The sequence below is a fragment of the Rhamphochromis longiceps genome, linkage group LG22, assembly GCF_057381845.1.
Source record: "Rhamphochromis longiceps isolate RC_006_pf linkage group LG22, R_longiceps_female_GT1.1, whole genome shotgun sequence".
NCBI lineage: Eukaryota > Metazoa > Chordata > Actinopteri > Cichliformes > Cichlidae > Rhamphochromis > Rhamphochromis longiceps.
In genome coordinates, this window is record NC_140577.1 from 16163590 (window position 1) to 16187402 (window position 23813).

At 40.4% G+C, this 23813-nt stretch overlaps 1 protein-coding gene across 2 annotated transcripts; it reads right to left on the reverse strand.

Annotated features, from left to right (window-relative positions):
• Positions 1 to 429: 429 nt before the first annotated feature.
• LOC146643789 (neurocalcin-delta B) lies at positions 430 to 23803 on the reverse strand. 2 transcript variants are annotated; one of them, XM_085396854.1, is made up of 4 exons: positions 23606 to 23803; positions 7848 to 8278; positions 5934 to 6039; positions 430 to 4394 (listed from the first exon to the last, which is right to left on the reverse strand). In XM_085396854.1, the coding sequence occupies exons 2-4, from the start codon at positions 8223 to 8225 to the stop codon at positions 4300 to 4302; spliced, it is 579 nt and encodes a 192-aa protein (XP_085252980.1). In that variant the 5' UTR covers positions 8226 to 8278; positions 23606 to 23803; the 3' UTR covers positions 430 to 4299. The 2 variants fall into 2 exon arrangements, with proteins under 2 accessions (XP_085252980.1, XP_085252979.1); XM_085396853.1 differs by having other exon boundaries at positions 431 to 4394; positions 7848 to 8281.
• Between the last annotated feature and the right edge of the window lie 10 nt (positions 23804 to 23813).

Genomic DNA, 23813 nt, shown 5'->3' on the forward strand with positions numbered 1-23813 from the left:
TATATATATATATATATATATATATATATATATATATATATATGTTAAAGCTTTTAAAATTTAGGTGAGTTGTCTACATTTGAACTATTATTATTTGTAATCTAGAGGATGTAATGTGGAATGTTAGTATGCTAACATTTTCCAGTTAGCGCGGTACACTAGCTAGCTAAAGCTAATAAGAGTTTATTTTATTAAAATAATATTTAAGCTTTCAGCTGCTAGTTTATTCACAAGGGATCACCAAAGCGACTGTTTCACGCTTCATTCTTACATCAGATACTCTTTTTAATGTAATCCTAAAGGGATTTTATTTCTCCTCCCAGGATTGATCCAGGCATTTTCTTTTAACTTGTTCAGTGAATGTATAAACTATAATGTGGAGCCACTGATATTTTTTTTTTTATAAAATATTTAGTTCAACTTTTGTTCTCAGAGAGGCTCCAAATGTTTGAGTTTCATTGCAGTTTCATAACAGCTAAGAAAGAAGCTGTCCAAGATGTTGCTGTGACTTGGTGAACAGTTTTCATGAATATGCTTTCAGTTTAACAGAAGTCCTTACAGTGAATGGGGTCTTGAACACAGTGTGCCCGGACCAGGCTGTTCTCGGTGAGTATTGTTAATTCCAACCGCCTGGGCAGCCGAATGTTGGCAAGGCAAGGTGGCTGTTAGGCCAGCAAGACTTTGCATCTCCATAAATATCAGAGCACATTTGCAAATAGCTAGCTTGCAAATTCCAAGAGATGTTTAAAGGTCACACCACTACATTGTCACCTAAAAACAAATCTTGAAAGTATATTTGGCAACACAGAAACACAAGAAAATCACATATAGTTTGTAGTACTTTCTGCCACCATTGTGATTTAAATAAGAATGCATTCTGGGACAACTGGTTACCTGATGTCCTCTGCTTTAGTCTTTTATTTGGGATCTGTTTACCTTTACTTGCTGTGCAGGGTACCAGCACGTTAGGGTCTTGATGAATTGCAGTGACAGTTTATTTCATGATGCTTTGTATTTTCTATTAATTATTAATTATTTCATTTTGGCATTCGTATTGGCACCTATCAGGTATGCTAGCATGTCATTTTCTCATAGTTTATCACCATGTTAGCCTTTACCAATTAGAACTAAACACAAACAACACACTAAAACTAATAAGACTTTATATAAATTGGTTGGAGTCATTCTGTTTCCCCATTTTACATCACCAATAAATATTGCACTTAGTGGAAACATGATAAAGGGCCCTCTGTTCAAACCTCCAAAACAGGAGTGATTTTACAGTTGGAGGCCATTTTTGTCATTCCTCATCTTTTCTGTTGTTGATTTTTGTTTTGTTTTTACTAGCTTTGTATTTGGCTAGGATCTGTGTTACTAGTAGTAGCATGAGGCCATACCTGGACCCTACCAAAGGCTGCACCTGCAGTCCTCTAGAAAAAGTTAGTCTCAAGAGCATGGAGGAAATTCCAGGAGACAGGCAGTTACTCTAGGAGAGCTGAAAAGGATCTTAGAAGGTCCTTAACCCATTAGCAGGACTGGTATCATGCCCGGGCTCATGTGGAGAGGGTATCCAGGTAGTTCCAGGAGGACAAGGGAATTGATACACTGATTGGCCCCCAAGGCTGCCTGACCTAAATCCAACTGAACACCTCTGGGACATTATTTTTTTGGTCCATCCGACAACACCAGGTTGCCCCTCAGACTGTCCAGGAGCTCAGTAATGCCCGGATCCAGATGTGGGAGGAGATCTCTCATCATCCATCAACTCATTAGTAGCATGCCCCGACATTGTCAGGCACACGCACAACCACATGGGGGCCCACTGTGGGTTGGTCATTTCCATTTCCATTAAACAATATGGCATTCTTTAGTTCCTAACACATTACCCAGACCATATGAATACAGATATCCAGCATTATTGTTTTCCACTTTTTTTAAGCCTTGTATATAATCTGTTGGGGATTATAAGACTGCTATGGCATGAGGAGTCAAAAGGCCACAAATTATAACTAATTAATCCTGTGGAGAAATATGTATTTGTAGCTGTCATAACATCACAAACATAACCCATGTGGAGGTGCCTGCAGAGAAAATTACAAAGTAATTAATGGACGTAGACATTTTTTCCAGTCAACTTCCTTAACAGTGTGTCTTCAAATTAAATATCATTAAAGACAGTGAAAAAACAATAAGCCTTTTTCCCCATTTTATCTTTATTTTAATAACAAAATGGACATCCTACACAGAACACATTTTGCAAGTTAACAATACAAAATCTACAAAATGACAGTTTTTTGGATTTTATTTTTTTTGTTCGACAGGTCACAGCTGTACAGTATAAACAGATACAATACTGTGTTTTTTTCTTTTCCTTTTTTAAAATTCCTCTACATTTGGCACTTGACCACAAGATGCTATTGAAATGACATGTGAGACTGTAGTACCAATCGCCTCATTGAAATGTTAACAGTGTTAATTAAATTATTATCATTTTTCCACCTTAATATCACATTTATCCAGACAAGAAGACTTCCTTTACATCATGTTCAGCTTTAAATCCTAAAAAACCTTTTGCTTGAGAGATGCTGACTTTATTTCACCCTTGTTTCATCTGTATTATTGTATGGCTGTTTTACTTTTAATGTTTTGTGTGTTTTATTAATTTCACTTGTATTTTTAATGTGTATTTTATACCTCATGTGAGCTAGTGTGTTGTAGTTCTTTACTATGTATTATTTATTCCTCCGCACAGCACTTTGGTCCATTGTGGTCATTTTAAAGTGCTTCACAAATAAAGGTGGTTATGTACGGTAACGTCAGTGCATCGACCTGTCAGTTAAGCAACCGTTATCATTTACATCTGTCACAGCATCAATTTGAAATTGATTGATTTTTTATTTTTTTGCACGTGAGACAAAAACTGCACGTTCAGGACACGACGTCACATTTGCGCAAGAATGTAAGATTACATTGGAATTTAAACATCGACGCTGAGAAGTGGAAAAACTTAACTACCGGCATTTTATTATCTTACGTCAGTGTAGGAGACTTTTAAAAGTTTTAAAATGCAGCAGATGATATTCAAAGCTGAATGCATAGCAATATGTGTGGTCCTCTCCTTTTTTTTTAACATCTCTAGCATAAATATGAGTGAATATACTGTACAACTTTCTTCCACATCATGTTTGTCAAGAAAAAGAAAATGTTCATCATCACATTCCAATAATTTATATGTCAATATTTTAAAATGAATCTCTTCCATTGCAGCGAATTGCTACAATGTTACCACAGAGTAAAAGAATATATAAGTACGTACTATATATATTCATATAACATCTATCTTTGATTTTCAAATTATATACTTGTTGAACTATAGTTGAAGGAGAATCACAGCTCGGTTTCTATGCATATGCCAAGTTCGTGTATTCGTAGTTAAAATTAATGTGTGTACATACTGTATGTGTGGGTGTGGATACAGAACTTGGCATGAAAAGTCACTTTCAAAGAAGCAGATGGTTGTAATCTGTAGTCACGATATTCCCCTTCATTTAGACATCTGAGTCAGTTTTGGTTCCATGTAACATTCCTCCAAAATGTACAAAAAAAATTCAAACAAAAGACAAAAATAAACAAAAAATAATAATCTTTCATCCCCATCTACAATTACTCTTTGGTTAAAAACTACAATTCCCAGATCTTCAGTCTACTGTAAGCTCAGAACGCTTTTAGGCCCACGCTTACTTACTTCATTTTTTCCAGTGTTGACATGGATTTACACTGCAGTACTTAAAGAACCACCCAGTCAGTCAGTCACACAGAACAAAGCCAGCATGACTCCCTTTACATCAGGAATAATGCTTTCAATAACAACAAAGGGGAGGAAAACAAACAGCCAAAACTTGATTTGGCTCAGAGTACCTCACAAATGTGCTGAATTATCCTCACTGGCCGTCCTCTCAGACAGAAAGCACAGCTTTCACTCTGCGTTTCACAAGTCTTTGATGGGATTTCAGTTCTTTTGACTTATATCTGTACCTTATGTGAGATAACCCACATGTGTTTGTCTGGAGTTTTTGACCAGGCGTAGAGGCGCATGAGCCGTGTGTGCATGTAGGAATCTGAAAGATTATATACTATTTGTAGCATGTGCATGTTAATCTGTGTCTGTTTGCGTTCATGTGCCTCTAAAGCTCGAGGTATCCCATGTGGAAGAGAAAAATCTCAGGTGTGTCAGATGGGAGAGATTTTGAAAATGTGTTAAATCTATTAAACTGCAGTGGAAAAAGTCCTTTTTTCGTTTTACTGCCCAGCACTGCTGGGATCACACTGAAGCAGTCGGACAATGGAGGGATCGTTCTTCGCTCCATCGACGAACTCCTCCAGGGACAGTTTACCTGTGAGAGACATAAATGACTTTAACAGGTGCTGCAATATGAATAGTTCAATTTTAAAAAGCAGCTTCAAAAAATATATATTCACTATTTTTTCAGCTCTTTTTTATAATCCATGAACTGCTGCAAAAGCTGGCAGGAGGAGGAAGAGACAACAAGCACAACAACACCAACTGTGAGTGGGAACCAGTTTTTAAGGACAGACACAGAAAAATCAAGAAATGGATTTGTGCTTAAAATGTAGCTGCAATAAAACTAAAAAAAAAAAAAAATTGGAAAAAGCAGTGAGCCATGAAGTAACAGGCCTCCTCTCCTGTAATGGCGCAATTTAAAACAAAGCAGTTAAAAAGACTGATAACTGCTGCTGCTGCCAGTGAAACAGTTTCCTCTAAATCTGAAGAGCACCTTCAAAATTTAGATGTGCGTTGTGTGTGTGGGGTGGTGTCGTAATCTGGCTCTCTTTATTAGACAACCCATGCAAACAGAAGGTTTGAACAGAAGGTGGGTGGGGCTGCTGTAGACACAGTCATAGCTGACTGATCTCATTGTAGGGAGATCCTGTCATGATTCCAGGGTTCTGTGTGGATTTTGAGCTTTTTTGTTTGCTTTTATTATTAACATCACTGTTAATGTTATTATTAAGTTGTGATTTCGCTTTAGTTTCACTGCTGTTTAAGACTTGCTAGTTTTGTTGTTGTTGTTACTGTCAGGTTGAGGGTTTCCATACTTGTAAATGTGATCGTGAGGCTGCGTCCACACAGGAAATCATTTGTAATGCAAAGGGGGCAGATCCTAAGATGAACTTTTCTCAACTACAAGGCGAGCGATACAAGCGTCTACCCATTGGGGCACAGATTATAAGCGACTGCAAGGTAATGCATAGGTTGCAGGGTTACCGTGGCAACTGGAGTCTGGAATCTCTGTTGGCTTCAGAGCGATAGGCGATGAGGGAATCACTTCCTGTCTGGACGAGGCTTTACTTCTTATTGAATTTATGGAGTTTTAGTGGGCTAGTGTCAGTTTTGAATTCTTGGTTTTTTGAATTCCTCTTCCTGGGTTTTTTAGTTCCCTCTGTTCAACCCTGTGGCTCTTCTTCCTCTTTAGATCTTATTTAGCGTTTGCCTCCTTATAGAAGTGCAGTTTCACCCTTTTTTAAATTCCTTGCTTTCGACCTTTTTACTTCCCGCCTTTACAATCGTCTTGATTGCCTTCACATTTGTTTCATTCCCCATCAGCTCTCAGTGTATAAACAGTCCCATTTTCCTTGCAGATCATCTATTGATGTTGTCCACGTTTTCTGTGTTGATTTCTGATTTTCAAATACTTACTTAGTGTAGTATTTGGACTACAAACAGCCAATAAAGTGCTTGCTTTTGATAAAACTTAGTGTCCTCTCTCCACTACCAGAGCTTATACATACTCACGCTGAGTATGTATAAGTATTGTAGACAAACTATTTGAAAACTGCAATGTTGAACATGAGCATCCTTTGCTGACATTAATAAATGGAAATAATAAGAACAGATAATAAGGAAGCCTTACCATCTCTATTTGTGTCCATCTGCCTGAAAATCTTATCTGTGCGTTTCTCAGGTGTGGATTCGTCCTCAGGCATCTTCATCACAGAGGAAACCATCTTGTAAATGGCCTGAAGACAGATGGGGGGAAAAACAGTTTCAGTATGTACATTTTGAGGGAAAAATAGTACCGAAATAGTGTTTCGTGCACTGAACAACAAAATAACCTTAATGTCCTTTTATGCAGGTTCAAACTTTCTAAGAGTGGCTGTAATGCATTACAAACAGATGATATCTCAGTGGAAAACTGGAGTCCATTAAGCACAACTGCAAAGTGCACAAAAAAAGATCATCTTAGTGACCCATTGATCAACTTATCTCTGCAGGGAAGAAGCAAGATAGAGTGGCCCTTTCATTTATTTTTCACTCTTTGCTGCCTGATTTCACCGCAGGGAAATAAACAGAAAGCGTTCATGTAAATAAAAAAAAAATAAAAAAACAAAAGAAAAGAAATACTCTTTGACATTTTTGTTTTAGGTTTTATTAAATATATGGAGCAGAAGAAAATTTCCGCAATAAAAAAAAAAAGGTTAAAAAAAATATGAAAATCACTTTTGTTAATTCAGATTTTGTTAAATCTGAAGGGTTGTGGGTGGCGGGTTTTTTTCCCCCCCACCTTCCTTTCATTCCTGCATCTCTGCATGGGATGATTTTAATGGGAGAACAAGTGAAACATTTGTTGTTATCGTGAGGAATTTTCTCATCATTGCAACTGAAAATTAGATGGTGATTAATTTCATCATCTCATAAGCTACTTCTTTTCCACTAGTACCCACTCGGCCCGCATTTTAGGGTGTGGCATGAGGTGGCAGAACCTGGTATCCCCCCACTATCTCTGCCAGGATTCCAGGTGAGCTGAGTCAACCCACAAATGTGACGTCAACAGAATGCATGCCGCTGATTGGCCAGAAAGCGTTCCCACTGGATGAGTCATGAAAGCATAGAGGTTCTTGTAATTTATGGATGGACAAATAGGTCCTTCGACTGGATTAGCTAAAAATCTCTAGTTCACCGCTTTTTCCTCATAATATGACTATAACTTTTTTTTTTTTTTTTTTTTAAACAGTTTTATTACAAAGAAACTTAATTCATCATGGTAAATGGCCTGTATTTGTGTAGCGCTTTTCTAGTCCCTAAGGACCCCAAAGCGCTTTACACAACCAGTCATCCACCCATTCACACACCGGTGATGGCAAGCTACATTGTAGCCACAGCCACCCTGTGTCTTACAGACTAAATTCAAACTCGGCCTGCGTGGAACAGCTAATGTATCGGATTATGTCCAGATATAGGCTCCATCTCACCTTACGCATGCGCTTTAAATAAACAACACCGACTTTGGAGAATGGGATTACACCTTCTTTGGTACTCGGCTCAATTTAGCGCCGCAACGTGTGATGTAACAACATGTGTACAGGATTGCTGGGTTGTGTGAGAGCGTGCGTGATGCTCCGACTGACGTCTGAAGCATTCGTCCAATAAGGCGAGGAGCCTGTTTCCTGTAGAGTAACGATGGGGAAGTGCGCAGCTGTCCCAACTAGTGTTGAGCCAATATGACAATCAGAAGGTGGACCACACATCGCAGCCGAGTCTTTTTTAGGGAAGCAGAGAGGAACTGCTGGTTTCTTAAATTACACATCGTTGCTTTCCCCGCTGTGGGCAGTGAAATGGTTCAGAGCACAAAAGCAGATATGATGCAGCAGCTGGTATGGATGGCTGAGCAAAATATTGCTCCACTGCAGGAATAGTTTTATGAGCAGGGGAGCATGATGGCATGCAGCTCCCTCTAAAAAGCCTGAGGGGTACATAAAGCTAGAGAAGCAGAAAGATGGAGGGAAATAAAGTTAGAAAGGAACAAAAAAAACAAAGCAAGACCCACCGTTACGATCTCGAGCATCTCGGCCTTGCTTATGTACCCATTCCCGTCCAGGTCGTACATACTGAACGCCCACTTCAGTTTCTGGTCCAGCCGACCACGTGAGGTCACGCTCAGAGCGATGATGAACTCCCTGAAGTCTATAGTCCCATCTCCGTTGGCGTCAAATGTGCGGAAGACGTGCTCAGCAAACTTTGAGGCGTCACCGTAAGGGAAGAAGTTGGCGTAGATCTTCTTGAACTCCTCCATGGACAGAGAGCCGCTGGGGCAGTCCCGCAGGAAGCCCTTGTACCACTCGGTGATCTCGTGCTCGGTGAAGTCCGTGTTCTCCATCAGGTCTTGCATGACGTCGGGACGGAGCTTGCTGTTCTGTTTACCCATGGTCACTGCTTGCGTTGAGGCTGTAGTCGGTGTGAGGGCAGCGATGCTTTAGACTGCTGACAGCGGAAAACAGAAGACATTAAAAGGTTGTTAGAAAATCATCTGCAGTGACCTCGAGGCTTACTGAGACAGGAGGCGGGAAGCAGATATAAATGGGAATAAAAGCGCTTAATGCATTTTCACACTTTAACTTTTCCGCGTAAATATCTCATATTTACATAAAACCATTCATCACAAGCTTTTATTTTTAGGCAAGGCAATAAATCCACATTTTACAGCCGAAAAACGGTTTTGCTCTGTCATATGAGTGAGTGAATAGCTCAATATACATTCATCACCCACGGAACAACAGCTTCATTCGCTGAGTCGAGTTTGCCATCAGCTGATAAACATCCAGTCCAATATTATCTGCTAAATGCTGGTCTCCCTCTGTGTTTATCGGTGCATGCTGCAGCCAGAAATTAGCCTGATGAGAGCAAAAAACAGTAAACTGCAGTAAACCTATCCCTTAAGGTGTTTTGGCATGAAGACTTTACTAATCCCACACCCAGAAAATTCACATGTTAGAGCAGCACAAGGGTCAGAAAGAATGAAAAATAGGAAGGACAAAAACAGTATACAAATAATAATAATAATAATAATTTGTACCATTTATAAATTTTATTTAATGCCTTTGATTAAATTAATGTCACTGATTAAATCTGTTTATATTCTCCACTGTTCTTTCTTATCTTTCTGCAGGGAAATCACTTATGTGGCGCTGAACTAGCACATGCTCTCTTATCTTATGTGATTTTATCTTTTTCATTTATTTGGTGGCTGATTAAATGGAAAAATGCGCGCGCACACACACACACACTAGATAAAAGGAAAGCATAAGCTTGATCTTGTGCACAAGCAACTGCAACACAAGACCATTGTATGTTCTCATGGTGTAGCACTACGACAGATGCACAACCACACCTATAACATGCCTTTCTGCCTGTGCATGCATCTCTGCAGATGCATCTTTCATTTCCTGCATGAACTCTGAGGCTCATTCGCAGACACAGCTATTAACATCCTCTGTAATCGCAGCCAAGATGGCTTATTGAGCTGGTATCAAAACATCTGACAGCTTTTCTTTCATTTTGATTGAGGAAAGTAAGATAAACACAGTGTGACAAATGTTGCACTCCTCCATAACTAATAATTTGGTGCAGAAAGGAAACTCAGCAGAGGACACAGTTCATCGTCTTCCCCTGTAGCTAATTTGTTTAGCACCCTCCCTTGTCACACTGCTTGCTGCTGAGTTCTTCAGGCTAAAGAAAGAGGGAAGCTGTAAAAAGCTTAGCCGAGGATAATGACAGATACAATCAGCAATGTCAGGTCGGGTCGAAGCAGTGGAGGTACTTTGCTCCAGGAAGGGTAATAAAGTTCCAGGACCTCTCTGTTTACACTCAGGCTTTTGGCCTTTTTCCTATTCCAAATCTTGACAATGAAACTTGTAAACCTCATAAAATGTAGCAAAAACAAACACATGTGAACTTATTAGCTCACAATAACTACACGTTAGTCTATTGTAAGCTCTTGAGTGAAACATACAGGTACAGTCTTCAGTTTCTTAATCATCATCATCATCATGTATGCAGACAGTTTTCTGCTCATTTAGCTGATCCATTAATTCATTGACAGAGCTTCATACACACTGTGGAAACAGCATGAGCTCTTATAGCTAAGAGGATTAAGTCAAACTTCTGCTACAGAAAAAAAATAAAATTAAAAAAAGGCAGGAAACAGATTTAACCCTCATCAGTTCATTTAGCAGTGACAGTAGTTTAAGTAATCCTGCAGCAAGTGTGAAAGTGTGTGCGCGCGCCTTGAATTAAACAGTCTGTGTTTTTATTGGTTTTTCTTAAATCCAATTTCGTCTTCTTTTATTTCACACTCACACATTTTCCATAAACAGGCGGCTATAATCCTCTAATTAACTCAGAGTAAACAATGAGCGCAGACAGTGCGGCAGCCACCTCAGACGAGCTCCCTGCTGTTTTACCAGTAGTTCACTCCCATTCTGCGGCAGCGGGAACAGAGATTAGCACCTGTTTACACACCTATCCTGGAGCAAAACGCCACACGGAGGGGAGGGGGTCTCCGACTGCACGGTGGATGTACGGACAGGGAAGCGAGTCTGTGCCTTTAAATTAGACAGACGCAAACAGTCTGGAGCTGAAGGGTATAGCTGATATATGGACAGAGAGGGGGGCTTTATCCTTTCATAAACCCATTAAAGACACACACTAATCTGAGGACACCGTTCCCTAAACATTACACTCCTCAGGATTCTGCTGGTATCTGCAGGATGTCTTCTAGATCTTTGGCGTTATTTTTAACTCTTTTTAAACCGGATTTTAAGGAATGCTGCTTTTTGCTTAACCTGCAGGCTATAGCCTGCTGTGGACCGCATGTTTTTGTGGAAAATTGGTAGTCTGTGTATGCTACACAGAATTTTACCAGTGTTTGTTGTATAAGTAACAGAGCACATTAGCTGTGTCTGGTTACGTGAGGGCAAAAACACCTCGACCAATTGGTAATGTGGGCTGCTCTTGTTTATGTTTGTACTGCTGTTGATCCTTCAGCTCAGCCCCTGGAGATGTGGCAGAAGTCACAATGTCTTTGTGGTGAAGTGAAACTGAGTGTGAAAAAAGCAGGATGAGGATACAGATTGAACCCTTTCCCACTGAAGCCTTAGTAAGTAAGCATTAAGTCTGATTCCCCACAGACTTCTGTGGAATCTGCACCAGCCCCCTCCTGGACATCAAAAAAAGTGCAGGTTTGAGGCACCGTGACCATCTTTTATATACAGCCTATGGGCATTCAGTGATTCCTGTAGTGAGTCTGGTGACCTTTACGGCTCTCCTTTTTCAGGCACATCTGTTCATTATCATACTTCTAATAAGCTTTAATAGTCCTAAAAGTTACTGTATGAAATTAAACCTTCAGGGTGTCAGTTCATAAATTATTGAGCCTGCAAAAAACATATCAGCTTATTTTGTTTATTTTCTTGTTTTACTTGTTCACCGCATTTAGAGCAAAAATAAAAACCTCACATCATGTTACTGATTCACATGTAAGAATCAGAGTGCAATATCTCTAAAATTAGAAACATCCTGCGATACTGAAAGGCTAATTTTGTTAGTTCACTTCTGTACGACCCCAAAGAGTCATGAAGCAGTCACTCTGCCCCTCAGTGAATGGTTGTCCCGCAAGAAGTAGTGATTCCTTACAGACATTTTATCATCCAAGAAAAGATAACACAGTATTTACAGCTTAGGACTAAGAAGCAAGTTCTGCATACCCAGGATTGCTAAGACAACTGCAAACCGAGTGAATAGATGATCCGGGTTTGTTGGAACTTGAAGGCAATCAATGTTAATAACCAGTAGTACCCATTAATGGTCTAAACAGTCCCCCATCAAATCATTTCCCGCTATGAATTCCAGACCCCCAAGTGTCTTTGAACCCCACATTTAAAATCCATCTTTATAAGAAATCTTATCACATCCAAAATACATTTTTACGCCTAACATACAAAAACACAGCTTCTGTTACGTACGTGTGCCCAACCCTCTGGTTTAGTTTAGTTTCAGCTTAAAAAGATAAGATAAAATATTTTATTTTCCATTTGTACACATACACCGAGGACACAGAAATCTTGGGCAGAGATTAGAGTCAAAGCCAAATAAATTCAAATATGTGGGACAATATGAAGTCATTTCAAGTATTAAACAGTAACTTGTGAACTGACTGTGGTATGAAAAAGTATTGCATGATATTGAAATATATATATTGCACTTCTAGTTTAGCTGCTCCTTATTTTGTTTTTTCCTTCAGCTCGACTGTGACAAGAAGCTTATCTTTTATATAAGCTTATATATTTAGCTTATCTGCCTTTCTGAACATTTATTTTTCTCCTACATTTTCTGACATTTCCACTTCATTCATAAACTCATCCCTTATCTGACGCGTTGACTGGTGCCACCGCAGCCTCGAATCTGCATTTTAATTGCTCGATGGATTCGGGTACATTTTTTTGATTATTTGGTCCTGCGTAGTCATGACGACTGACCCTGCAATCACTCCTGTTTATCGCTGTGAGTGGGCCCAAATAAACAAGAAAAGAAAAGCGCATAATTAGTCAGAAAAGAATGAAACGGCACTTCCTACAACGACTGATGGCTTGTTAATTTGCTTGCTTTTAGCTGCGGTCCTAATCACACAGAGTCCCTCCAGCTTTGCTGTTTAAACATTAATATGGAGGAACTGAGGCAGCTAATACGTCCTCTCTCCATTACTTTAAACCAGAGGGGGAAGGTTAATTAGTATTGCCCTTAATGGCTTTACAAAAAAAGGAAAGAGCAGAGGTGGATTAAAGCATGTTGACAGTTTAAATATGTCTATGTGTTGCTTTTAAGGTTATTTTCACTCTACATAAAATTTGCTTATTGTTGCTAATTTTCCGTACATACCATTAAAGAGCTGAAATAATCACAGAAGAATAAACTGATATAGCAGAGACAAAACTGGCAACTCAACTCAAACCAGTGTTCCTCCCTGTTCAGGATCTGTACATCCTCATCATTGAAAGACTTTAGGCCGATCTCCAAGTTACCTTAGGGGGAAAAAAGCTATTTACACCCAGCTGAAGGCCTTCCTGAATGAATATCAAATTTTGAAAGTGTTCATTTATATGCTGTTGACTGTCAAATCTATTTTCCTTTAAATTATTGGTTCTTGATTGTCTTGATGACATCAGGGGATGGACAGCGCTGAATTTCCATAATTTTTACAGAAATTTACAGAGGTCCTCCTTTTTAAATCCTGTGGCTCCAGCTGTATCCCTACCTTTGACTTTTCTTCTTTGGCCCCACATAAAAAAAAAAATCCAGCATCACTAATCTAAGTATAAAACTTGAGTCACATGTCAACACTGTGCAGGGCTTGCAAAATCGCTAGCCCGACGTCCCGGGGCTAGCGATTTTTCCAGTCGGGCTACCAAAATCTATCTCTGCCCTGCCCGTTGGGCTATAGTAGGAAGGAAAAATATATGTCAATGCTTTTGCATTCTTTTGGAAATGTAGCTGGGTAATTATGTCATTGGCATCGGTGAGCCACTGTCAATATGTGACATATTGAAATCACGTTTGAATTTGCGCTTGTTTTTTGCTTTCACTTTGCAATTGCGCGAACTGTGTATAGAGAGCGACAGCACTGATTGGTGAGTGATGATAATTTGCGCACCAATTCCTCTGACATCGTCTTATCAATCGTTAGCTTACTATGCAAACATGACAAATGAAATCTCCCGCAGAAAGCTTAAACATATGAGAGGTTGATCGCGCAGAGAATCGCTGACCGTTATGTGTGTGTGTAAAAGCAGCAGGATATATATTTTAGTTCTGCTGAGCCAAATAAGACAGGTCAGGGTGAAGAAGTGACAGCCAAAGAAAAGCTTACCACAAAACGGAAAAGTTATGACAAATCAGACTATAAGGCAAAAAGAAAGTGCAGCTTTATGGTTTCTTGGACAAAAGAATTTCTGTGGCTGCAATATGATGAGCTAAATAACCAGGGCTGCACATAACTGGTTCGCAGGTGCGCATTCGCTGTCAAAAAAAAAACAAAAAACGCGCACAAGATATGAAGTTGCAACGCGTGTTTGCATACATAAGATTTTCAGGAGGAGGACAGACATTTGTTTAGAACTCTTAAAGATGTCGAAGAAGCTCCTTTAAGCAATTACTTTGGTGTTCCTCCATCTCCAAACAAATGTCAGAAGGAGTCCGAACCACAAAAGAAGCACGTATTCTCGGAAAAGTGGTTTCAGGAGGTGAGCTGGCTTCAAACAAATGATGAACGCACAGAGATGTGGTGCGGAATGTGCCGTGAAAATCCCACTCTAGCGGACAAAAACAGTGCTTTTTATATGGACGCAAACGCTCGTTGCAACTTCTTATCTGGTGCGCGTCTTTTATTTTGACAGCGAATGCGCACATGCGGACCACTTATGTGCACCCGTGTAAATAACATAATGTTCTGCCGGGTGTGTTGTTGGTTTTCTCTCGATTTCTGAGTCGACAAGCGCCTTTGTTACTGGGACCAGTCATTTTAAGAAAGGCCCCCATTAGAACCCATGAGAAATGCAAGAAATGCATTATTGCTCAGTCTGCAATATCTTTCCCAGAACAAACACCAATTGCAAATAACATACTAAAAATAAACCTGAAAAATCTGTTTAGAACAGCGTACTATGTTGCAAAGAGTGAACTACCACTGGCAAAATGTAGCAGTCTTTGCAAACTTCAAAAAGCTAAATCTTGGTTCCACTTGTCTCTTACCCGTGACTTCAGTGGAAATTTCAAATTCAGGATCTGACACAGACTGATTCATGTCCTACACAGTTCTTACAAGTTCATATAAATTTCTGTTCAATTAGAACCAAGTATTTGAGTTGATGATTGTAATTTTTATACAATGTTGTAATTTGTTTTTCAACAATTTTTTGATTAATGTTTTGTTTCCTTTACAATATTATACATTAAAGTATAATATTGTAAAGGAAACAAAACATCAATCAAAAAATTGCTCTCTTTTTTATTCGGGCTACTTAAATTTATTTTGGGCTACCAAAAACTGAAGAGTCCCTGCCCGAAGGGCTACCAGGGATTTTGAAATTTTGAGAGGCCTGCTGTGGTTAAGTCGCCTATCTTTCAGATGAGGTGGCTATCAAAATTCAAGTCCATCCTGTCTAGAAGCCACCTAGAGACACTGATCCATGCCTCTTGCCTGGATTATTTTAACTGTCTTTTGATTGGAATTAGCCAGGCCAGACAGGTTCCATCTCTCGTCGATTTTAAAACTTCATGGCTTTTACCCAGTGTGAGCTGCTATCTGTCTTGTACTCTGGCCCTTTGTATGTACCTGTACCATACGCAGGTACATACAATTATAAGTTAATTCATAAAAGCTAGTTAATTCACTAGCTTTTATGAATTAACTTATAGCTGATTTATTGTTTTATTCTGGTTCTCTCATTTTTATACATCGCTTTGGTCAGCTGTTATGTTGGAGTTTTTTAAGTGCTTTAGAAATAAAGTGATGGTGATGATGACAAAGAGTTATCAGACTCATAAAATCAGTGATTTCACCACATCTTCCAGCGAAAAGCAGACTAAACTTCGAATGGCACAAAGGCTGATGAGGACACAGCAGCCTTGAAAAATTAGACGGTTTGCTTTGAGGCTATGAATTAATGCTCCAATCCCCTTTGTCCCAGTCTAATTTGTATTTGCACATTTCTCTCACAGAGCCATGTTGCACACTTATTACGAGCCAAATAATTAATATAATGAAAACTTAACTTTAGGTTTATCTGTGTCTAGTTTGCATCTCCTCTGCGTTTTTCTTTTCTCTCCACTGTGATCTGTGACTGATGAGATGATTTACAGTTTAACTGGTAAGTAAGCACAGGCCAATTAGAGCAAATGTTTTCCTGTCCTTTTTATTACCGCTCATAAAAAACTAACAAACTATTTCATACAAACATATGTATAAAACTACAAGACAGATTTAAGCACATAAAGTTATTCTAAGTATTTAGTAATGCACAGTATTACTCCTATGATGATGTGTGAGGCCGTTTACACACCACCCTGCAATTATGGGTAACCACAGGAGTTACAGCTGCAAACAAACCCAGTTTACTACCATCATTATTTGCTCACAAGCATCTGAAACCATCTCTGTGGCACTACATTTTTAACTGCAGGAGCTACATTAGCCAGAGAAATCTAAACAGTGGTGTTTGTTTAATATCGGACATCAACAACTTCTTCTACTATTTCCGGATGGTTAGAAAATTCTGATGTCAAAACAATTTATTTGGCAAGTAAACGCACGTCATGATGGGTCACGATCATTTTATTTAGGGTCCGTGTAAACAGTGAAGATCTGATCTGAGCTTTAATGAGACTGAAGAAATTTTGCACATGTAAACATCGCTAATGTTACATTAACCTTTTGCTCTGACCCCCGTCTCCCTCAGTTAATCAGATGTAATTAAATCCAACTTAAATTAAAGCTTAGCTGCAGCAGGTTTGCCATTAATGATGTGTTTTCGATTCAGGCATGGATGGCTCTCTCTCTTCCACTATCATGCACAGTTCATGCAGCCCTCTGAGACAGTCGAGAGGAACGGCTCTCGGTTGAAGGTCTGTGTGTATTTTAAAAGAAATACTGATGGGAAAAAAGCTGAACATCTCTTCAGCCAGTCACCCTAAGAACTCCGCTATTTCTAGCTCTGTGAGATCACTGCCAACAATTAACCGGTAAGGCTCTTACCTGGTGCTGCAGGCGGACCAGCGATGGCACTAGGGCTGCCACGATTAGTCGACTAGTCACGATTACGTCGACTATCAAAATCGTCGACGACTAATTTAATAGTCGACGCGTCGTTTGAAGCTTTGTAAGATCCCAAAAGACGCAGGAATTAGTAGGATTTAAGAGTGTAATAACGGACTGAAACAGAAGATGGCAGCACTGCATGTACAAGGATGCCAGCTGCCGTTAAACCCCGAAGAAGAAGAAGCTCTGTCCCAGAATTCATAGCGCGGCCCAGCCCAGTTTCCAACAATGGCGGCAGCTAGTTAGTTTTAATGTTACTCTTATTATTCTTTCTGGGTCACAAAATAAACGTTTAACATATTTTCAGGCGAGAATGTAGCTGTGTAAACCTCAAATATCTGCTCAGTTTATCAGGACACCACATATTTTCAAAAGCGCTCCGACGTTTTCGGAGACATCTGTTACCCACTAGCTCGATAGCGAGCCGGGGGCGAGGCTCACTAGCGCCGTGAGAACACCGGACTCCCGGCAGATCATTTTCAAACCCACTGCCGTCTTTCGCTACTCAGGTTAAATATATATAAGTCACTTAGATAATTTAAAATGTTATTGTTTGGCTTTTTTTAGTATTTTATTTGTTCCTGAGTAAATCGGTTTGGCTGAGATTAAAGTTATAGTTCTTACACAGCTGAATAGACGTCAAGCAGACAGCTGATTATCAGAAGTGTGAGATGCTGGAAAATTTACTCCGGTGTCCCGTTATATTTTAGATAGCAAGGAGTTGATTAAACTTCACTGAAACAATCTGCAGATTTCATTAAAATTTAATAAACTATCATCTTGTCTTTATTTTTAGTTAGCACAGACCTTAAACACTTAAAGCTGTAAGCTAATGATAGTTATATAAGAGCAGATGCTGCTGGTGCAATAAGCTGTAGTTTTACGTCCAATGGATGATGATCTGATTAGTCGACTAATCGCAAAAATAATCGGTGACTAGTCGACTATCAAAATAATCGTTTGTGGCAGCCCTAGATGGCACCGTTACATAACTAATGCTTTGACAAGTAGACGGATCTTGCGGTTTAGCCGGGCTCTCCCTCGACCATCTCATAAGGTCAGCACAAGAGTGTGACTCTAGTCTAACCCGAGGAGGGGAGAACGGGCCTGAGATAGAGCCGCTGACCTCAGCCTGCACAGGTGTTAGTGAAGCTCTCCAGAACAGGCTGTCTCTTTCAGTGCGGCCTTGACGGTGCACACACAGCCACCATGAGCTTTAGTGTTCGAGGTTTGAGGTCTTTAGCAGAAGACGGGATACACCTGCTGGGCCTCCAGGCAGATTTAACTCCAAAAACAGCCCAACAAACAAACTGCACACCTGCAGCACCAGCATCATCAGTGGCACCAACAGGAGGATCAAAGCCAAGAGAAGAGAAAATACACCTTTAAATCCACCAAGAACTACACCGAAATCAACCGCATGTAGAAAGGAAGATTCAGTACTTACACACATATTTAACCTTTTTTTGGCATAAAATAGATCTTAACATGCTTAAAATGCATCAGTCTGACAGCAAGTGGGCTTAGTTTTCAGAGAAAGTCAAAAGCCGCTGCTGTAAAGTTGGATTTGAGCATCACCACAATCCCCGTTTTATCTTTTTCTAGTCTTGAAAACAAAATCCAACGAATTGCACAGCCCTAGTATGCAGACAGCTCTTCGCACTGTACTACACTTGACTCATTCGTGCTGTTTGACTCAAAGGGCCTCCACATGGCATTCGTCCCAGAACATCTCATTGCCCACTTACGCAACAGCCACAAGGCTCCATTTATATCCTGCAGGTAAATCTTAACCCCACAGTCCAACAGATAATCCAAGAACAGATCTGAGGAGGTCAACGGAGAGCGCGAGAGGCCGAAAGAGACACGATCGCAGATAGACAGTTTATGAATGACACATTCATAATGAAATATGATGCATCTGTGCCCGCGCTGCAGAGCTGAGGGCAGCTATCCTTGACCTAACAAGCAAGCAATTATTAGACCTACGGGGGCGGCAATCCGATCTCCACCCGCAATTCAAAAGTTTGTTTCATCTCAGCTGTGATAAGATATTAAAAATGACACTTTTACCATCTCACATTAGACGAGGACACATGTGAACGCCCCCAGAGGCTCGGTTTACGCAACGGCAAACCGACGTCACAACCAGCCTCTTTCGTCTTTGAGTAGCTTATCTGCAGTTCTCTTCCACTTCATCTGCGTTTGAAAGAATGTGTGATCAGATGATTGTGGCTGTGTAACTCTTTAAAACTCTTATATATGCTGCCTTCTAGGCTTTAGTACGACCTTCAAACCTGAAAATCACAGATCTTTGTCCCCATGTTATTTTTGGTGGGGTTTTTTAAAGTGCTTCCATATTCAAAAATTCAGGCCAGTCCACGTTAACTAGCACGTAAATCCACCACTTTAATGGATAAATGGTCAAAGATGTTACCAGGTGATTTGATGAAGCATGAGGCAAAAATGATAAACAAGACAAACAAGACAAACAAGACAAACAAAACAAACAAATAAACTGTCTTATTTCTGCAGGAGATGTGCCAAGAGGAGGCTGCGACACATATTCCAAATGAAAGGGAAATACTGGACGAGGTTCAAGCAGCTGGCAGCTTTAAAATGTTCTTCATCTCACGTCCTTTCTGTTTCTATTAAATTCGTTTCATCCTCGCTGCCAGTTTGCTTTGTTGAGTTCAACTTGACTGACGTTTGGTGCATGAAAATGAAGTATGAAAGCAAACAACAAGGCCTTGAAAGCCTTATTTACAAGCGCAGTTTTAGTTATAGATGAACTTCGGAGTTATTCCAGCGGAGTGAAGTGCAAAGCCGACAAACTCCTGCATTTTTTATGGGAGAAACGAAGCGCAAAGACACACTGAAGCATCATAGGTAGTCTCGTGCAGCTGGAAAAGTGAGGTTTCGCTCATGTCAAAGGTTAAAACACATAAATATAAACATCTTCTGGCCACCATCCATCAGCGATCACATGCTTGATGATCCCGAACATCTCAAAGCACCTCAGATATCTGCTGCAGGCCGCATAGCTCTGGGAGCACACACACTCACGTTACAAGTGACGACGGCTGTTCGGTGCAGCATGCCTTAGCAGCTCCTTGAATGTCTCCGAGCAACTCTATCTGCCGTGTTATTTAGCATAAGGTCAGAGTGGGATTGCTGCTGATTATCCAACACAGTCTGAGGATGTGAGTGAGGTTTCACTGGGTTTCTGCCGGTGAAACAGGATGCACAGACCAACAGTGAAACTCAGTTGTAGTAACTTAGTACGACAGCGACTCAAGGTTTAGGTTTAGGAAAAGTGAAACAACTTAAAAGTCAAAGCAGGTTGGTAAACTTAATCAACTCCAATTACATGTGAAACATCATCCAGAGCTGAATCAATGACTATTCAGCTGAAATGTTCTGACTTTGGATTCTCAGATTTGATCACTTCGTGAATTTCTTGGTGACATGATCCCAAACATATTTATAGACCACTGGTCAAAACACACAGACCCTTAATCATTCGTCTTAATCATCAAATAAAGTAGAAACGATTCAGAGTACATGAAAACAATCGCTCGCTGCATAAAATGTAAAAGTTTGGTATTAAAACCGAGACAAAAACTCAAATTACTCTTAAAACAAAAACTAAAGCTCTTCATCCACACAGGAAGTGATTCTCAGTGACGTGACAACCAGAGAGTGCTGAAAGTCAACAACCTTCAACTCCAAGAAAATAATGAAACGCTTTTCTCGACTCTGAGACGCATAAATGAAGCCACTGCCGATGACAGGATACTGGTGATTGACTTATGATAAGATATATAAATACATCAGAGGGTTTCCAGGGTAACCTGGGCCTAGCGACTAACCTTCAGCGTGAGCAACAGCTTTAAAGTTTTAAAGTTAGCCACTTCTGTCTTCTAACACCCCCTATTGTTTGTGTTTATCTTAACAATGCATTTATTACTACCGGTGTGTCATTTCATCGGGGGGGGGGGGGAATATCATTATGTCTCTGAAGGAGCTCCAGCTTCTGACTGTGAAAGTCTGGGATGATGCTGGTGTTTTAAATAACCATTTTGTTTTCTCATTTGTTCATGTAAACAAAAGAAAGTCCTTCTGCCTTTCACCACATACTCTTTAAAAACTCAGCGAGCACAAATCTGATGTGAAATAACAGAAAAATAACAGCTACTGTTTTTTCCAAGGATACATATCAGACAAGGGAGCCAATATTCCAGCAATTTATTGGTAAATCCCCAGAAAATAAATAAGTAAATAAAATAAAACCAAATTTATGTGCCTAGCTGAAACATATCCACAGTTTTATTAATGGACATACAGAACAGACAGTTAATCCATCTGCTCCTCTAGCTTTAACTTCATGCTTGCGCGACGAACCTTTTGGCGTTCGACATATGCTTAACGTGCACTTTGCTCTCCAATGTCAAAAACGACTTCTTCCCTTCCCACGGCAACAACTTCATCATAATTCAGCGCACATGAGCTCCCATTGTGAGACAGCGTTGTGCGTCAAGGCGCTGCAGAAAACCACAATCATGACACCGAAGCCATTATGAGGGAGCGAATGAGAACAAGATAAAAACGAAAAAAAGAAGAAAAAAAAAAGGAGCGTCTCTGACAACGACTCCAAAGGAGGCAGAGCTGCAGAACGGACAAACGCCATCACACACTCACAGCAAAATGCCACTGATTGCATGAGAGGGCCGCTTATTTTTGCACAGAGTCTCTAAATGTGAGTCTCTCCCTGAAACAGCCTGTTGTAAAGACAAAAGGCTACAGAGATGGAAATGTCAATCTATCAGATGACTAAATAACTCCCACCCCTCTCAGTCAGAGATATCTGCATGCCAGAAATGTGGCTTTCTATCCAAAACACAGTCCATGTGACAGGTCGGAATCTGTTTCTTCTCTCTCGTGTTATCTCCAGCTTTCTCCTTCACTTCCTTTTATCCCCCCCCCCCCCCAGTCTACTCTCTCTAAAAAAAGTGTAATTCAATTTAAAGAGGCGCAGACTGCTGCTCAGACAAGCCTAACTACAGACCAGGCTACCAGTGCGGTCAGTCTGGCCCAAAACAAACTGAGAAGACACCCACGCCGGTGAAAATAGAACATCTGTTCAAATTTAGCACACATCTGTGAGCATCCTGAAAGCGTTTGACACCAAGGGGGCCATTATCTCGACTCCACCCTCCACAGGTCTTTCAATTATCTTGTTATGCTGTATTGGCCGCTCGAGCTGTTGAATTACTAAAATCGAATCAGAAGTCTGGAAGCTAGAGGTTTCGTGTGTGAGTGTGTTTTCTGTTTTCTTTGCATGCGAATGACCCTCCTTTCTCCCATTTCTTCTGGACCACTGAACTCTCGGATTTATTTCTCGGCTTCTGTGTCCGTTAATGGTTTCCCCCTCACACCACCTCCCTGTCTGATCCCCCCGTGGCCACTTCACTGGAACCATCAGAGGAAACTCAACCGTAATGCACCACAGTGTTTACATCAACAAATGAAACCAAAAAGACGCCTTAAAAAAAGAAAGAAATTTGCACGAGTTCAACTGAAGCCTGGAGGAGCTACTTGGAGATGGAGCTTCAGTCAGTTTAATCCTACATTAGCTGCTGGTCCGTCTCATGGAAACCTGAAACCAACAGAGTCAATATTTTATATATTAATTATTTACTCTACATGCTGTTGGGAGGAAATCTTCACATAATGGGCACCAATTGCTACCAATTGATTGCTATTAAACAGCAAAAATATTCAGCTTTTTTGTTATGAGCTAACCAAATTAATCAATCCATACCCATTTAACTCGCATTAAATTTATTAATTACTTTTGCTCAACCTCAGGAAGAGTGAGAGGGATGTTTTATGTGTGTTCTATAGGAAAAACAAAACATGATTTGTGTCAGGTTAAGCCAGAGTCTCTTGATAAAGCAAAAGATTCAATTCATTTCAGTTTTACTTATATAAAATTGAAGCCTTTTACCATCCCTCAAAAGAAATCAAAAGGACAGCTTCTACAAGTGGGATTTATTTTATTCTAAATTAAAATACACGTTATGTTTGTCAAAATGCTCAGACTTCTGTTATTTAAGCTAACAGAGACTCTTTGCCTTAAGTATATGCAGCTCAAGCAGGCTTACATGTGGTCTGCAGTGCATGCAACTACACTAAACAAACAAAAAGCAAAAGACTCAGATAAGAGAAGCAGAAGCCTGCAAATATTTGAAACGCTTTCTGGTGGTTTCTCAGTGGCTTTCCTTTTTGTGCGTTTTCCTTCTGGGTCTTCTTCCAACAGCTTATTAGTGCACTGACCAGACACCCCACACTTTAACCAGAAACTCTGCAGAAAGCAGATTGCCCACTCACCTGACAAAGGTGAAGCAGCACCACCAGTCCAGTAAAGCTACCCTTGCCCTGCTTTAATCCACTGGCTAACTGATGTGCATTTGCTGAAATGAGATACCCTGCTTCACTCAGCCTTGTGTGGTAGCAGGACTCCCTTCTTTTTTCACTTCCTGTTCTCACTCCTGCTTCAATCAAATGGAGAGTGCAAAGACTGAAAACGAACACCTCTCTTCTCTTCAGGGGCTCATTTAGGACAAGAAGCACCTTCATCCGATTAGAAATGTAGGTAAAGCTTTATCCGCTGCTAGCGTCGCGAAATACCTCTGCAACTGCAAAGTTATGTTAGAAAAACATGTGCAAAAAAGGCTGCTTGTTTTGGTCATTTAAGACAAGCGAATAAAAGTGGAGGCAAGCGCTTTGGAAGCGGTACAAGGACGCTTCTTCAACCTGTAAAGTCATCTCACCTGAGTGCGGGGAGGGAAAACTGAGGAGGGGTGGGAAACAAAGTATGAGGAAGCGGGCAAACTGCGAAGGAAGAGACGAACACAACATCAGCGACCGCTTACCTCGCTTTCAAGTTGCTGTGGGGGGCTCGTTAGGAGTCTCTTTAGAAGTCCATTATTAGTACGAGGACGGTGAACGTTTCAGAGGAAGCAGAGCTGTGCGGTAGGTGAGCTGGAGTTTCCCGGGTGCTCGCAGTCCAAACTCTACCAGGCTCTTTTCCCGATCCGCTGCACACACTCTGTTTAGCCCCACAGCCTCTGGGCGTGACGT